General features: G+C 47.0%; 2 protein-coding genes across 4 annotated transcripts; one reads left to right on the top strand and one right to left on the bottom strand.

The window, feature by feature from the left end:
- Nucleotides 1–164: 164 nt before the first annotated feature.
- LOC144063976 (arrestin domain-containing protein 3-like) lies at nucleotides 165–6,741 on the bottom strand. The gene is made up of 8 exons (XM_077586074.1): nucleotides 5,872–6,741; nucleotides 3,718–3,799; nucleotides 3,419–3,566; nucleotides 2,237–2,339; nucleotides 1,897–2,153; nucleotides 1,345–1,498; nucleotides 1,103–1,260; nucleotides 165–990 (listed from the first exon to the last, which is right to left on the bottom strand). The coding sequence occupies exons 1-8, from the start codon at nucleotides 6,149–6,151 to the stop codon at nucleotides 931–933; spliced, it is 1,242 nt and encodes a 413-aa protein (XP_077442200.1). The 5' UTR covers nucleotides 6,152–6,741; the 3' UTR covers nucleotides 165–930.
- A 2,038-nt stretch (nucleotides 6,742–8,779) lies between these two features.
- Nucleotides 8,780–17,573, top strand: LOC144063967 (multiple C2 and transmembrane domain-containing protein 1-like). 3 transcript variants are annotated; one of them, XM_077586055.1, is made up of 20 exons: nucleotides 8,780–9,240; nucleotides 11,281–11,389; nucleotides 11,463–11,605; nucleotides 12,910–12,989; nucleotides 13,054–13,177; nucleotides 13,471–13,635; nucleotides 13,707–13,837; nucleotides 14,375–14,549; nucleotides 14,616–14,709; nucleotides 14,758–14,881; nucleotides 14,983–15,085; nucleotides 15,159–15,260; nucleotides 15,359–15,433; nucleotides 15,513–15,632; nucleotides 15,693–15,803; nucleotides 15,951–15,992; nucleotides 16,071–16,180; nucleotides 16,268–16,377; nucleotides 16,437–16,534; nucleotides 17,029–17,573. In XM_077586055.1, the coding sequence occupies exons 1-20, from the start codon at nucleotides 8,926–8,928 to the stop codon at nucleotides 17,098–17,100; spliced, it is 2,403 nt and encodes an 800-aa protein (XP_077442181.1). In that variant the 5' UTR covers nucleotides 8,780–8,925; the 3' UTR covers nucleotides 17,101–17,573. The 3 variants fall into 3 exon arrangements, with proteins under 3 accessions (XP_077442181.1, XP_077442179.1, XP_077442182.1); XM_077586056.1 differs by having other exon boundaries at nucleotides 8,781–9,240; nucleotides 14,779–14,881; XM_077586053.1 differs by having other exon boundaries at nucleotides 14,375–14,709; nucleotides 14,779–14,881.
- The last annotated feature ends 24 nt before the right edge of the window (nucleotides 17,574–17,597 follow it).

Genomic DNA, 17,597 nt, shown 5'->3' with positions numbered 1-17,597 from the left:
ATTTTTTTTCAATGACCATGTAGAGTAAGGCTTTTATTTAAAGAAAAAAAAAGTTTAGTAATGCTTTTTTCTTAAAAAAAATTTGGGGTGAAAATACAAATAAAGATGCTAGCCGTGCTAGTGAAATGCTAATTAAAAATATTAGCCACTTTGAGCTCGTCAAGTTACATAAACATTATGCAGGATTTATTTTTTATTTTATAAAATAAACATTTATTTTTATCAAAAGTAGATCATGACAGCAAGAAGATCATCACAATATAATAATAATAATAAAGCACATGATGGAAAGAGCAACAGACATGAAAAAGTTGTGCTCAAAAGGACAAATATAAAAATATGAAAAAATATTGCACTTTAGTCATCTCGCAAACTTTGAAGGACGTTTGACAAAAGAAATTCTCCTGTAAACATTTTTTTTTTCAATATTTTGGCGTTCTTTGGACACGGAACGCGCTCGTAAAAAAAGTATTTGCATTATTATGAATAATAATCGGATTTAGCTCTGAGCAAATGTCAAAACAGGCGACTTGTGGTTCTTTGAAGTTGGTCGTTTGTGCTACACACACACACATTCACGTTTTCAAACACACACACACACATTGAAGTTTAAGTGCATCCGGTGACATCCGCATCAGTCTTTTTTCGCTGCCGCACGTGACCTTTGCATGTGAGGGTCGGACACACGCACATGTATGTTTGTATGTCGGTGGCGATCGCAGCCGTTGTGTTTACAGACGTGCGCGCGTGTGCAAAGAGCTCGAAGCAGAAAGGAAGACGGCAAGTGGGCGGCATCTTGTCCCGTCCCAGGAATCTCCGTCCATCAAGCAATTAAGCGGTCATGTGATCCTGGCTCGGTTGATCGGGGGGGGGGGGGGGGAGAGACCCGCGGGGGTGTCAGCTGGCGTTTTTGCTCCACGTTTCCCTTCTTCAGCGTGACGGACACGTGTCGGGGCGGCCAGGGTCTACCAGCTCGGGATACGGGTCCACCTGATGGGGGGAGGCAGGTTACACATTTAGAAGCAGAAACACACTCGGCAGACGCGACTAATCGACCAATCGACGGCCAAACAGCAGAAGCAGGAAGTGCGTCCGTGTTCACCTCGGCGTAGAGCGGAGGCGGCAGGTATCGGAACTCTGTGATGTACGTGAGCAGCGCCGCGCTGGCATGTTCTTGTTCCTGCTCCCGCTGGTGGACGCCATGCAGGAAGTGGCGTCGGTGCGACTCCGGGATGGCCAGCTCGCTGTAGCTGGGCGGAGCTAAAAAACGGTCAAATCATTTGAAATGAAAACACGTTTGTGCAAAAAGTGTATAAAAGTGGAGGCGATTGTTGGCCGCCTTACCCTCGGGGTGCTCGGCCACGCCCGGCCAGCTGGAGGCGCTGCCGCGGCTGCTGATGCTAGAGGTGCGAGAGGCGGCGGTGTGTAGCGGGATGGTCCCGATGACCAACGGCAACGACAGCGACAAGTTGAGACCGCCCGGAATGTCCACATACACCTAAAAAAAAATATAATAATAATAATAATGAATCATAAAATAAACAATTAGGAAATCAAAATAAAATATGCTGGACAGTTTTGTTGTACTCTTTGTGTGTTGCTGCTCGCGTGTGTTAAAGTAAGATTGGAATTTCCGTTTGTGATTTATGATTGCTACACAAATACTGTAGACAATAGCGGTGTCATTAGCGTGCTAGCTATAATGTTGCTTACAGGTTAGCACACTTCAACTCATAAATCTTGATGGTGCTAGCATTAGCGTGCTAGGCTAATATTTGATACTAGGTTTAGCACACTCGCCACTCAATTTTAAGACAATTTCTGCATATATCAATGGTTTGTGATGCTAATTGTCATTAGCATGCTAAGCTAAACGGGGGGGGGGGGGGCGCTCACCACAAGGGCGTACTCCACACGTATGATGGGGCAATCGAGGATGGACGGTGACACGGGCGGGATCTTGAGCATCCGGCCTTCCCAGCTCTGACTCTTGCCCTGCGCCAGGGCCTCCCCCCGCAGGTTGGACACCAGCTGCTGGATCTCTTTGCCTTTGCCTTTGGCGAAGAAGGTCTGGGTCTGGTACAGCGCCGCCTTGGGCACCACCACGCGGGTGGAGCAGTTCTCCACCTCGGCGAAGATCTGGATGGAGTCGCCTGGGGGAGAGGCCAGAGGCGTCAGTCCGCCGTCGGGGGACGCGGGACGGCGGCGAGGACGGCGGCGGCAAATCCCACGCTACCTGGCGTGTAGCCTTTGCGAGCCACTTTGACGCTGAGCGAGATGGGACCCGACGCACAGAACCAGCAGCACAAAGTCTTCTCCTTGCTGCCAGCCTGAGGAGCCTGCAAACACAACAGCATGCCCTTGAAACCCTACCCCAGCCTTGAAACTTGAACCCTCGTTGAAAACATGAAACCAGGCCGGAACCGCAACACAAAACCCTGACCATGATTTAAAACCCTAATTTTAATTTGAAAACGGAGGCTTGAAACCGTAACAGTCTTAAAATCCTCATTTGATGTCAAGGCCTAACCCTGATTTGAAGCTAAATTTGAAATCCAAACCCTTTGCTAGAAACCCCAACAAACAAATTGTCTTGTCTTGTCTTAAAGCCATAACGGTGGCTTGAAACCCTGATTTGAAACCCTAATTATGGTGTGACACTTCAACCCAAAACCATTTTTTAAAAACCCAACCCATGCTGAAAACCCCAATACCAAACTAGAATTCTACTTTAAATCCTAATTTTGAGCCCATAATCCTAATTTGAAACCATAATGAGTAGAAACCCTAACTTTAAAAATAAAATAAAATAAATCATCCCAGGCTTTTGGAATGCAATTCTAAAATGCACATCTGAAACCCTAAATTTGGTTTAAAACCTTAATATTGGCTCGAAACCCGAATGAGAAATCCCGACTTTTCCTTAAACTGTCATTTGAAATTGTAACATTTGGACATTTGAGCAAAGCCTTTGTTAAAAACTTTCACTCTTGCTTGAAACCCTACTTTGCAAGCCTGACCTTTGCTGGAAACCTTCCTTTGAAATCCTAGCAGTGTTTTAAAACCTTTATTTGTTTTTGTTGGAAATGACACCTGACTTTACCAAATGAGCTGACTTCAAAACCCGACCCCAAATTTGAAAGCCCAACTTTTTCTTAAAACCTTAACCTTTGTCTTGAAACAATTTTAAAAGCTCCATTTGAAAACTTTGTTTAAAACCCTAAATTAAAGCCCCCATTTGAACCCTAAACCAGGATTAAAAGACAAATTTCAAACCCTAGTCTGATTTGAAACCCTACTTTCGAAAACCTAATCCAGGATGGAAGCCCGTAATCTTAATTTGAAATGGTAATCTTGTTTTGAAGCCCTCCTTTGAATGAGTAAAATTGAGGTCAAGGTCGAGGGGGGCGTGGCCTACCAGCAGCAGGGGCGTGTTGATGTCGATGTGCTCGAAGACAATGAACTCCTTCTTGACCTTGACGGGAAGCATCCAAGGTCGCTGAAGCTCCGCCTTCACCCAGTACCTCACGCTGCCGTGCTTGCCCTCGAACGAGGTCGCCAGCGCCCTGCGGAGAAGACGGCGGCGGGATGATAATGGCGGCGACGCGTTGTCCACTTGCCAAGCGTAGATGTCACGTCTTTAACGTGAACGTCACCCAATGTGATTGCTTAGCAGGTGAATTTTGCAGCGGCGGCGGCGGCGGCGGCGTGACTCACATCTGCGGCAGGTGGAAACTGAAGGCGAATTCGTGCAAGCCGGCGTGCAGCACCGTCACGCCTTCGTCCGCCGCGTCGTCGTCTGCAAACAAAACAAACAAAAGCCAACTCAAACCACAAAGCCAATCACAACTTGGTGAAACACGCCATTTTCAAACCCTAACCTTCATTTAAAACCTTAATTGGATTGCCATGGCCAGGTTTGAAAGCTGAACTTTTTGCTAAAAACATGATTTTAAACCCCTCATTTCAAACCCTAATGTGGAACTTTTAATGCTGGTGACTGGCCTGGTACCCCAAATTTCCACCCTGAACTTTTGTTTTAAATGCTTATCATCAACTTGAAATCCAAACTTTGACTTTTGTCCAAATCATATCCTCGAAACATGAATTTTAAACCATTATTTGAAATGATAAACCCGTCTCCAAATACTAAACCCGAACTACTTGCTCAAAACCATAGACAAGAAACCCAGACCGGAACGGTGGCTTGACACCGCAAGTTGAAACCCTAACCTTGTCTTGATGCCCAAATTCCAAACCCTAAATCAGACCTAAAACCTTAGGCGTGACTTGAAAGCTTTATTTGGAACCTTAACCCTGGAAACTGTCATTTGAAACCCTGGCGTGTTGCTCAAAACCCGAACCATGGCTTGAAGCCCTCATTTGAAACCAGAATCGTTTCCCGAACACCTCAGCTTGAAACAGGATTCTAAAAACTTGAATCTTTAAAACTGTTTACAACCGGCCGAACCTTCCACAAGACAACTTTCAACACTTTATGGTTTGAATTTGCTTCCAAGCCAACCACTTGTTTTCATAATCTGTCCGTCCCGAACCCGACGGTGCGCACGCGCGCGCATATGTAACAGGAAGTCTGCGTGGTGTCACGCGCATCTCCAACCAAACTCCTTCTTCCTCGCACTGTTAGGCGCGCGCGTGCGCGTGAGCTGGCTGGCGGGGCAGGAGCGGCCCGGTCTGCAGCAGACCAGTTTGAACCAGCCGGAGCAGCCTCTCGCCGACCGAGCCCGGCTCCGCCCCCCTGCAGGAAAAACTCGCGCCGCCATTGGCGCCGAGTCGACGGAGCTCGCTCGTGATTGGTGAGAAGCCTTCGCCAGCCCCGCCCACCTCGCCGACGGCCATGTGGCACGAGGAAGAGGAGGCGGAACCTTCGAGTGAACTTAACTCACAACACAAGTGTCATGCAAGGACGTCCGCTGATAACGCCAGAAAAATAGAAACGTTGTAAAGAATAAGCGGCAGTTACGGAATACTCCGATCCTTTTCTTGGACGAATCCGGTTGTAACCAGCCGGCGCCATTCCACGTTTGCTTCCAAAGCACCACTTGAAACTCTCAACTGTGACTAAGGCGACGACAAACACAAAATAGTTTCTCTTCCATGTCGTCAACCTCCCAAAGGTCGACTGGAAAGCGAGTTGAAACAAGGCCAGGCGTGTTTGGGAGCAAAACACACTCGACACTCGACTTGTTTGCCTTCATCGCTCAGTTTTGTTCAACCGCACATTTGTCAACAGGAGGGTGCAAACACCGCGGGGGACCTTTCTCACCATCGGCTACGTATATTCGAATGGAGGTGCAGAAAAACATCACAATCTGCCCAAATGAATTGAATTCAAGTTTCGAAATGTGTGCGAGTAGCGCGTGTGATGCTGATGAGAGGAAGAAGCTGCTGCTGCTGATGATGTTTGGCAATATGTCAAGAATGTTCACAAACAAGGAGGAGAGTTTGACCCACATTCGAACAAGTCATCAAGTTGTCAAACAATTATGCACATATTCCAGTTTAAATTCCCACTTTTGGCATAACAGTAAAAATAACGTGTTGTTTTGACGCACGGAGTAATATCCCCCCCCCCCCCCCCCCCCCCTACCCCGGCTGGCCCCAGCATGATCAGGTTTGAACCGCTTCGAGCAAACAAAAGGGAGTTGCCTCCGATCCGATTCTGCCTTGTTATTGATGTCGTCACTCGCCATGTTTGTGTAACGTGCGCGAGGTCCAAAAAGTCCCAACTAGCAAAGAAGTGTCGCACATTCGAACATTTTAGAGCTCCCCAAAAAATAATAAGTGGCGATGTCACGTGACAAGCCAGCGTCTGTTTTGATGATGATGATGGTGTCATGCCTGGCTCACCTCGCTCCTCGCCGATGAGGGTGTCCCGGTGGTGCAGGTACTCCACCTCCTCGGTGTAGTTTTGCGTGTAGGCCGTGTTGGCTCCGGCGTTGCGGGACTCGGTCCAGCGGACCTTGGCGACCCCGCGCGCGGTCACGTCCAGGCTGCGGACGCGCACATCCCCGGCGACCTCCACCACCACGCGGCCGGACACCAGCTCCCCGCCAGAGAACACCGGCAGGTTGTTCTCGTTCATCGTGTCGAAGCACACGGCCAGCGCCCGAACTTTGCCCAGAACCATAACGACGAACCGACGAAGCACCCCCCCCCCCCCGTGGAAGAGCGTCGATCCGCGTGCGACCGGCCGGGCAAGAGCGGAGCCGAGTGGCCCCTAGCTGCCGGTGGCCCCCACGGAGCCCACCCGGCGTCGGTGCTGCCTCATCGGGGGTTGGCTCCCGCTCTCGGCTGATGTTCGCCCTCCGGTCCGGTTCGGTTTGTGCGAGTGCTGCCGCGTGCGGGCTTCCAGGCTCGTCTTAAAGGGCTCCGTGCGCAAAAATAACTCACTGAGCATGTGCGCGCCACGCGAGAGTGCGTGGGGGCGCGCACGCACTCACACAGGCAAAGGAGGATGGATGCGAGGCTTGCTTCGACCAGCCGTCATCAGAGAACGGCTCGACTGTGACGTCACGCGACAAGGACGCGATTTTCGTAATGCAAAACCCGGAAGTGAATCATTCAAACACACACCAAAACAAAACGGTACTTCTTGTTCCCGATCATTTCACCTTAAATGGATACTTGACTCATTGAGCCCTTTTCAGCAGGAAAAAGTTAATAGTTTGTCCAGAATGAATTGGATAACTTCCTTCTTTTCATGTACAATTAATACCTTTAAAAACACATTTTTCCACTTGCTGTCGACTGAAGATGACATCACCTGTGCTGAGGAAATAGTTAACGACCAATCCCGACTTTTTTTTTTCTGGGTTTGGTCAGCAAACTGAGCCATGATTGGTCGTTAACTATTTCCTCAGCACAGGCGATGTCATCTTCAGTCGACAGCAAGTGGAAAAATGTGTTTTTAAAGGTATTCATGTTCATGAAAAATAATTAAGTTATCACATTATAATTATAGACAAAATATTATCTTCTTACTGCTGAAAAGGGCTCAAAAAGTCAAGTATCCCTTTTAAGGCAGGGACGCAGCTAAAGGGGGGCTTTAGGGGGGGCCTGGAAAATCATTTAGAAATATATCAAATCAAATGCTGGAGAGACCTAATTATTATTATTTTTTTTAACATTACCCTAATACACCTTACTTGAAAATAGATGATACATTTTGTAAACACACTGTGAGCTCACAAACTTGAAATTTACTTGCTAATGAGTCAACTTGTTAGCTCACCCACCAACCTCTTTACGTGTTCATCAGGTGCGTAAATTTACACTGAAAGCGGGCACGATTTGCCCGAGATCTGTTTGTCTATTAGTTGCTTCAGTAGCGCATGACATACAAAGGCTTGTGTATATTCTTAGTTAAATGTCAAATTTTAATATTTCAACAGGCCTCATATTTAGTTTCGAGGAAGGTTGGCCAAACAGCCGCAGGGTCCTGCAGTAGTGCCGAGTGCGTCCCCAGCTTAGACGGACCGCAGACACAGCGGCGAGCATGGAATCATACGTCGATCTCGCCGCCATCTTGGATGTGGTGAAAAAGGACAACGTGCTTCATTCAGATCTCACTGGATAAATGCTGCATTTGAGGAAGGTGGGAAGTCGGATATGTCCCATTCGGATTCTCTATTCCGACTTCAAAGCGTTTGAAGCGAATGTAAACAACAAAGATGGCTGATTGCGATAAATTGTTTGTTGTTCTGGCATTGGCTTATGTGAAGTTACTTATATTGAAAAACTAAATGAATCTTATAATAAATAAATAGATGCATATGATTATAATCGTGTAAATTATGTTTTGCCATTTACGGTCATTGTCTCTGTGGGGATCGCCATTGTTGAGTGACACACCGTGCGCACTTTCTTGTATGAAGTCAGAAAAATCCGACTTCCCACCTTCCTCGAGTGCAGCATAAGGCGGAACAATGATTTTATTGTTCTTGGCCATTATGTCATTTTACGATTATAATTTGCGAACTTTGATATAATATTAGGTTTTGGATGTGCGTAATACACCATCTTGCAATCAAAGAAGTCAAATTTGTTATTCCAGAAGTTTGTGAAAGTTGCAAACCTTACTTCAGGAAGTAGCTCAACATTTTTAAATGATTGGCAGCCCTGGTATATTTGATGAATAGTAAAAATACATATTTCCATGTTCCTTTCAGTACTTCAAACAATTTGTAAAATTTAGCGCCATCTAGTGATAGTTGAATTCAACGACCCAAGTTTGAAGCGCATGCATTTTGAAACGTGCGCGCTACGGTGCCTCATAGAGACCACACCTTTGCAAGCCTACCACCAATTATTACATTTGCCAAGTTCTTCTCATTCGGGTATCCCGACCGGGTATCGTGACCTACGGAAAATAAATAGTAATAATAATAATAATAATAAATATTAATTAATATTACTAGACCTATGATTATCTAAAATAATAATAATAATAATACGTTGTTGTGATACAAGCTTTTTGCATATTACTGAATTGGGCGATAAAAATTTACATTGGAAAATCCCAAAATTCTACACACTGGCCCTTTGAGCACATTTCAGAGTCTGCATTTTTTATTTTATTTTAATTAAGTAGTGTACCAGAGTTTTGATTCTGTACATCTACTTCATCATTATTGAGCATAAGTACCCTCTTTTAGTTCACTGGCAGCTCTGCCACATCCAAAATGGCGGACGAGCAGACGGGCCACGGCGTTGAGTTGTGGAAGTAAAAAGGCAATTGGGGGGCGGGGGTGTCTAGGGGGCGTGGATTACTCGTTCGGGAGTCGATCATCATGCTGCCTTTTGTGCTGCGCGGACTCAAACATAGAACCGGGACACGGGCCGCGACGTGAGCGCATGTGAGGCGCGCGGAGAGCCGACACTTGCCTTCCGTCCGGCTGCTGCATGTTCCGCAGGATCAAGCGGAGGGGAACCGCCGCTTTGGACCGAGTCTTCTCGTCCTCGCAGCCGGACCTCGTCTGCTCGTCGCGCCGGGATGAGGAGTCCTCGGAGCGGACGCTCTGCGGTAGACAGCCCGCCGTCGGAGACCACTTCGCGGGGTTGGTTCCGACCCACCACGAGAGCTCCTCGCTCGGTTCTGCGAGTCTCATGGACCCTCTGGGGCGAACCTGTGGAGGAGGAAGAGGAGGAGGAGGAGGAGGAGGAGGAGAGGCGAGAAAAACAACAACTGGCGCACATCTGGAGGAGCAACATGGACCAGTAAGATGCTCGCTCATATTTTCGACCTCATCGAGCCTGCAAAATGCATCAATTTTTATTCATATTTAAAACATTTAAAAATGTAATTATTTAAAATTAACAAATAATATTAAGACTTCATATTTTTATATCCATATGTGTGTGTGTGTGTGTGTAGCTACAATTAAACGTAGAAGAATATCAAATTAGGACAAGTGTGCGTTTGTGTAAAATAATCACACACGCACACACACAACCATCAGGAACATCAATAGACATCAAGTGTGTGTGCGTGTGATGGGATTGCGTATAATCCGGTTCTGTTTCAACAGCCGCTGCCTCACTTCCTGTCACGTAACACAGTAAACAGTCGTGTTATTTCAATATGGCACAAACACACGCACACACATTGTTTTCTGGCGTGTCGCGTGGCGGGAAGTTCGCATGTGTCGCAAGTGGCATTTAGACACCAAAGTTGACGCGCAAGACTTCACAGAAGTTAGCATAGCATGCTAACACCGCGCCGGAGCATCATGGTGCCGGTGCTTGTGAATGTTTTAAATGTACGTACACATGTTTGTCTTTGTAATACACACGGCTTTCACGTGTTTCAAATGCTAGCATGCTAACAGGAGCTAAGATGCGCTTGCATTCGTTTTCATGAAAAACAACATATAGATTCAAACATTTGCATCTTCAGAAAACGCGAAAAACAGGACTTTAGCATTTTCGGATCTAATTATAACCTTTCGGATGATAACATTTGCCAATAGTTCAAATATTTAGTTGAATGAATTGATTTTCAAAAGGAAATTCAGTGGCGCATGCCTTTAAACGTTATAGATCAAATATGCAAATGACCTGCTAGCATACAGCAAATGAGTATTTCAACACGTTAATGTTGTCGAGGTTGGTCACGTGACTTCCCGCCTTGCCACGATATTCCGTTATCTTGATGGTGAGCATCCCGACATTCCATCATCATCATCATCATCATCATCATCATCATCATCATCAGGTGATCTCACTGGAACGAATGTATTGATGGTGTATTGCTGTCAGCGAAAGTGCTCGCCCAACAAAGTGTTGGACGTCAAGCGTCTGCTTTGGCGGCGCCATTGAGTGCCGCCGCCGCCGCATGTTCGTCAAGCGGACGTCTGCTGCTGGCTCCTGGTTCGCAACTTCCTCTTGAGACAACATTTCTGCGTGACGTAAAACAGGCTAGGGTACAATTAGGCTACAAAGTGCTGTTCGATCGCTGCGTCTCAGCTTATTTTCTGTTAAGCTTAAACTCGGCTGCGTCATCGCTTGTCTATGAAATTGTTCTGCTTTATTAACATTAAAGAAAACAAATAAAGAAATATATTCCAACTTACAACAAAGAATAACAACATGTTTTTTAGTCTGTCACAGAAAAGATTTGAAGTGCATCCATTTTTTTGAAAAATAAACTCAACACACTTCTGTTTAAGATGAGTAAAGTAGAAAGTCAAGTTCAATACAGTTATGTTTAGAAGTTACTAAAGTTGATTAAAAGTTCAATAGCTACGCTTAAATAAAGACTAAGAGTAAAACTAGATCTAATAAAGTTCAAAGTTAAACAAATTAAGTTTGGTTAAACTGCTACTTTTGTGTTCAATAAACATAAGTTCCCTAAAGTTAAAATATGCAAAGTACCTTTGAGCAGTATAGCAAGAATGCGGAGAGCAAGAAGTGGGCGTGTCTCAGCATGTGTCCGTCCTGTTGCTTGACAGCTGGTCAATCCTCTCAGCCAATCACAAGCCGGAAGAAAGTCACCGCTGGAAAAAAAAAAGGCGTCAAAACAAGAAAAGTCATTTTTTCGCAGAAAATTGTCTCGATGTCAAAAACAAGCAGAAAAACATGAGGATGAAAAAGTAACCGCGTCCAATCCATCAAAGTTGACGTTGTGAGGAAGTTGAAATTGACCAAAGTTGAAATTGACCAAAGTGCGCTTGCCCGGATGAGGGGGAAAAAAAGACTGATGGCAATCGTTTCCGATCATGACGCACGGCGGACGCTTCAAATGTTGACGTCTCGCAGGATCCGGGCGGCGCTCGGGCTTCGGCGGTGCCGCCGGAGTGCAGCCGGACGTACGCGCTGGAGGTGGAGCTGAGGCGAGGACGCAACCTGGCGGTCCGAGACAGACGAGGTAGACCCCACGCGGGCCCTTCGCCAGTCCTACGCCGGCGACCACTTTTAATGGATTTATTTCCCTTGAGCAGGAAGCAGCGACCCGTACGTGAAGTTCAAGTTGGCGGGCAGGGACGTGTTCAGAAGCCGGGCCGTCCGCGAGAACCTCGACCCCGTCTGGAACCAAAAGACAACCCTCGTCACGCAAGACCTTGGTGAACCGTTACATGTCAAGGTACGCACGCACGCACGTTTCATAGCATTTTTGCAATTGGAAAATATTTTGGTTTTTTTCTTAAGGGGGGGGGGGGCTGTCTAGTTTTTAATCCCCATTTTTCCGTGTTTTTCGTGGAAAATGTATGTAGAAGAATTTTGGGGAAGAAATTTCTAGGCTGGAGGAAAAAAAAAAGGTTGATTTATTTGCCACCCACCAAAGCATTTCAACAGTTATACGCCGATTTTTGCTATCCACAAACTGAACTGTACGAAAGCGTATTGCGTTCACTTGGAGAGAAAAAACAACTCCTGTTTTTCTGACAATTTTTTTTTGGGGGGGGGGGGGGGGGGGGCCTTTGTTTTTTTGTGTAATTTAAAATTTTCAATTTTTTTTTTCTGTTTTACAGAATTTGTGGGTGTGAAAAAAATATTCTGAAAAACAGGGGGGGGGGAATATTCAGGAAAATAAGAAGAAAATTACTCAGAAAAAAACTGATTTTTTTTTTTAAATCAGGGAAAACATTTTTTTTTAAACAGGAAAAAAATGATTCTGAAAAACAGCACCAGCGTCTACTTTTCAGAGTATTTTTTTTTCTTTTCTTTGACCTCGAAACTCCAAGTGACTTGTTGCAGACTCACTAATGGCGGACACTTTTTCCTCCAACAGAAATACAGGAGTTGTGAATGCTTCCATAGTACTGTACTTGCAGATTTTATATTATATTTGTACATATTTTTCTAATATATTTTGGCAGGGAGGGGAACCAACTGCCATTTCTTTTAGTGCAAAATGCTTTTTATTATATATAATTGGCGTCTTATATGTTCGGTTTGTGTTCAAATAGAAGTTGCGTCGGAGATATTCGTCAACACCACAGCACTGATGCTTTATTTTTTATTTTTTAGCTCGTCTATGACCTGTCGCATTGTTTGTTAGCATTAAGCTACGCAGACTTTCAGCTGTGTGGTTTGAAACCCACCAAGTGTAATTCTCTTCGCTTTACGAGTCGTTTGCCAATAAACTTCAGTTGGGGGAGCGAAGCGGCTTTTTTGAGGAGCGCCGAGCGATTTCTTATCTCCGATTTTTTGCTAAGCAAACAAAAAAACTCGGAAGTCGGGGCACTCGTGTGTCAAGGCGCCGCTGCATTTTGTGAACAGTATTATACGTTTGAAATTGATCATCACATCTTGGTGCCAGTGAACTACATTGAAGTTGAGTTGAGGAGCTTCATGGTCAGGTAATAGGAAGCGTAGCAGCTAGTTAGCAAGACGGCGCACACGCGTGTACTTGATGTGTGCGCGTTATTGTGGTGTTGTTTGTAGGTGTTGGACTACGACTTTGGTCTTCAGGACGACTTCATGGGCTCCGCGGTCCTCCACTTGGATTCTCTAGAACTCCACAGGTAAAGCCGCACATGATTTAAGTCACATGACGCACACGCTGCAAGACGTGCGCTTGTGTGTCAGGCTGACCCCGGTGACCTTGGTCCTGGGAGACCCGCAACACCCCGAGGAGGATCTGGGATCGCTGGAGCTGACCGTCAGGCTCGCGCACAGAAGCGGCACGGCCGAGCGGCGCGGGGAGTCCACGGCTCGACGACATCGTTAGCGCTTTTCTCATTAGCGTTAGCAAGCAGGCTAACTTGTTGCTGTTCCTGTTGTTTTGGGCTTTTAGCATTAGCACATATGCTAACAAAATTAGCCTATGCTAAAGGGTTAGCAATCGCGATTAGCATAGCGCTAGCAATTACTATTTACGGTAAACAAACACTAACTACCATTTAGTTCACACGTACATCATTATGTTGACATGTAAACTTGTAATAGTTTCTTTCACGACAAAACGAAGTTCCAAATCCTTTTTCGCTTTCTTTGTCCCAGTAGCAATCGTCTGGTCATCTGCCCGAGGTCCTCGGGGCGTCCCAACGGTGGCGGGGCGTCGTCAGCGTGGCCCTCATCGGGGGGCGGGACCTGGTCCCCATGGACCCCAACGGGCTGAGCGACCCCTACGTCAAGTTCCGCCTGGGGGCACAGAAGTATCGCAGCAAGGTAACTACGGTGCGACGTCGTCATACTTTTCACAATCAGACAATGAAAACTTTTGGGTCTTCTCGGCGCAGACGCTAGAAAAGACGCTGAGTCCACAGTGGCGGGAACAGTTTGACCTTGTGCTGCTGGAGGAGACGGCGGACGTGCTGGAGGTCACCGTGTGGGACCACGACACCGGACTCAGAGACGACTTCATCGGACGGCAAGTCCAAACCAACCTAGACGGATAGCAACAAATAGCAGAGGCCCCAGATTTGAACCCTGTGGAATACCATATGTTCTTTTATCAAACCCAGGTTAAGAACTCCAAAGTTCGAACAAATATTAGCTAACAAAGCTAATGAAACGTGCCACTAGACGGTAATAAACCGTCAAGGGGTTCCTTAATTCATGTTTTTGTGAACTATTTAGTGAACTCCAGGGAGTGCCAGAGGCAGAGGTGGCAAATCCAGGTCCAGAAAGGAAAGTCCTTGCCACAGTTTGGCTTTAGCCATTGATGCTAGCTAGCTAGCTCCCTAGCAGGTAACCGAGCACCCTGGAAGCTAGCTAGGGAGCCCACTAGCTAGCACCTGGGGCTTAAGCAAAACTGTGACAGGGTTTTGACTTTCTGGACCCGGATTTGCCACCTCGAGACCACGTGTTCCGCGTCAAAAGCAAAAAGCAAAAGGCTAAATTTCTATCCATGAAAGTGCATCCTAGTTAGCGTCATGAGAACAAAATGGCGCTGGTGTTATTGCAGTTGCCAGCTGGACCTGTCCACGCTAGCCAAAGAGCAAACTCACCGCCTGGAGCTCCCGCTGGAGGAGTCCCGGGGCCACCTGGTGCTGCTGGTCACGCCGACGGCCTCCGCGCTCCCCTTAGCCGCCTCGCCATGCGGCCTGCGGGACGGCGGCGGCGACGCCCTCAAGAGATACGTGAGCGCCACTTCGCTAATGAGCTCACCCTTAACAAGCCAATTGCTGACCAGCGCCGTCCCACAGGGCTTGCTCAAGTCCTTCTCGGACATGAAAGACGTGGGCGCGGTGCAGGTGAAGGTTCTGCGAGCGGAAGGCCTCATGGCCGCCGACGTGACTGGTGAGAAAGGAACAGCAATCAAATGGAAGAAAGATTAGCCATTAGCAGTTTTGTTGTTGTTTTGGCCAGGAAAGAGCGACCCCTTCTGTGTGCTGGAACTCAATAATGAACGCCGACGGACGCAAACCGTCTACAAGAACCTCAACCCGCACTGGAACAAAGTCTTCACTTTGTGAGCAGCGCATGTTAAATGTATCATATGATGACGTGTCACAACATGTTATTGCACGATATGACTCGTCCTGTGATGTAACGTATGCGTGTCGGTGTCAGTAAGGTGAAAGACATTCACTCGGTGTTGGAGGTCACCGTGTTGGACGAGGACCGAGACCGCAGCGCCGACTTCCTGGGAAAAGTCGCCATCCCGTTGTTACGTGTGAGTCGAGTGTGTGTCGTTTGGAATGTTCATCACGCGTGCGTCACGTGTGCGTCACGTGTGCGTGTTTCAGGTGCGAAGTGGTGAGCAGAAAGCATACGTGTTGAAGAACAAAGAGTTGAAAGGTCGCAGCAAGGGAGTCCTCTTCCTGGAAGTCCACGTCGTCTTCAACGCCGTGAGTCGCTCGTTCATCGGGATCGTGTGACGTGCTTGAGGTCACGTCAACGGCGTGTCGTCTCTTTCAAGTCATGTGACCCGCTTGTCTGCCGACAGGTGAAGGCGGCGTTGAGGACGCTGTCGCCCGCTGAGCAGAAGTTGATCCAAGATGAACCCAAAGTGTCCAAAACGGTGCGTCCATCTTTGACGACGACGACGCGTGGCTCGGAACACGCTAACGTCCGTGCTGTTGGCGTGTGCGTGTGCTCAGCTGCTGCATCGGAACTTCGTGCGGGCGAGGAGATGCATCGTGGCGCTCTTCGACTCGGCCTCGGTCATCAACAGCTGCTTCCGGTGGGAGTCCACGCGACGCAGCCTCGTCGCGTTCCTGGTAGGCGCACGCATGCGCACATGCTAGCATGATGTTGTGGTCACGTGACCTTGCGTTCAGGTCTTCGTTGTGGTTGTCTGGAACTTCCAAGTCTTCATGATTCCGCTGGCGTTGCTGCTACTGCTCGTCTGGAATTTCTTCCTCTCGCGGACTCGTCAGACCGCAGACACGGCAAGACGACACATCCCAAAATGAATATAGAAACATAAAATGGAAAAAACATTTTCCTTAACAAAACTAAATAAAACCGAAAAAAACGTTTCCGATGTCACGCCAACTGTGTGACGCCACACACGCGCCTCTCTTTCCCCCCCGCAGTCGATGGAGGACATGTTGGAGTGGGACGAGGACGACAAGGAGGTGACGTGTCGTCGTCACGCGCCTCGCGTCGGTCATGTGACGCACGCAATGACCCGCGTGTTTTCGTGTTCCCGGCAGGAGGCGGAGTCACGCGGCTTCTTGGACAAACTCAACGGCATCCAGGACGTCTTCATCAGCGTGCAGAAGACTTTGGACCAGGCGGCGTCCTATGGCGAGAGACTGAAGAAGTACGTGGGGGGGCAGCAATTCAACTACGGTGATGCCCTGGCACGTGGGCAAGGAGATCCACAATTTCTTTCTTTCTTTCTTCCTAGCGTGCTAAACTGGACGGTGCCTTTCCTGAGCGTGTTGGCGGTGGTCGCCTTGTGTCTTCTGGCCTTCCTGCTTTACGTCGTGCCGCTGCGCTACCTTGTGCTAGCGTGGGGTAAGCGCACACACGCGTACATGCGTGCACGCATACGCTTCAACTTGATGCCCCCGCAGGCGTCAACAAGTTCACCAAGAAGTTACGCGACCCGTACGCCGTGGACAACAACGAGATTGTCGACTTCCTGTCACGCGTGCCGTCCGACGTCCAGGTGGTGAGTTGACTTTTATTCCGTTAAAAGAGAGGATTCGTCTGGTTTGGATGAACGCTTAACTTACTTCTGGTGTCCCTCAAGGCTGCATCTTGGCACCCCTCTTCTTCTCCATCGTGTTAGCTAAAAGCAGAAGGAGAAGCTAATTGAGCACAACATGTATATATAGCTTATGTTAAAACATGTTCGGGTAGCATTAGCATGATTTTACAATAGCATAGCGTAGCATAACACATTAGCATAGCAATGTGCAGTCAGAACTCAAACTACTAACATTTTTGTCAACATCTTGTTACCTAAAAACAGAAGAAGCTAATTGAGCACATGTTTCTATTGTTTATGTTAAAACATGTTAGGGTCGCATTAGCATGTACAGTAACAACAACATAGTGTAGCATAGCACATTAGCTACTAACATTTTGTCAACGTGATGCTAAATGTACCCGTCAAGCGTTTGTACTGCAATCTAATTAGCTAATGCTATTTGATGGCGCCAGATGCAGTATCACAATCTCCAAGTGGATGTGGGCCAAAGTCCGAGCAAGCGCAAAAGAACCAACCCCAGCTAGGATGCTAACGTGCTAGCCAACGCAACAACATCCAAAACGACGCGATTTCTAATCGTTGACCTTTTTGCTCTTCGTCCTGCCTACAAACTTTTACACTTTTTTTTTTTTGTGTACTGGATGAATGTATTTTTATGTGTTCGAATGAATGCTTTTTTTACTTTCACATCTTGTAATGTAATATCTTTTTAAAGTTATTATTCACGTTAGCATGCACAGAGGAGGAAAAGTTGTCCAGGGTTGCCATGGCAACCGTCCATCCAGCTGTCAATCATCAGGCATGGCGCTCATGGACATGACTGAGTTGACGTACGTGCGCGATATATTTAGGATGTTTATGCACAATTGCACGTGTCACAGGATTGTTTTTTTTTATTATTTTTTTTTTTATACACGTGTCTGTGATGTCATCTCTCGTGAAATGTTACGTTATTGTTAAAATATGCATTAAAATGAGAAAGTGACCTTACCTTTAATCACGGGTTTGAGATGGTCATTGT

The sequence above is a fragment of the Vanacampus margaritifer genome, chromosome 14, assembly GCF_051991255.1.
Source record: "Vanacampus margaritifer isolate UIUO_Vmar chromosome 14, RoL_Vmar_1.0, whole genome shotgun sequence".
NCBI lineage: Eukaryota > Metazoa > Chordata > Actinopteri > Syngnathiformes > Syngnathidae > Vanacampus > Vanacampus margaritifer.
The sequence above is the reverse complement of the archived record's forward strand: the minus strand, read 5'-3'. Positions and strand labels throughout refer to the sequence as shown.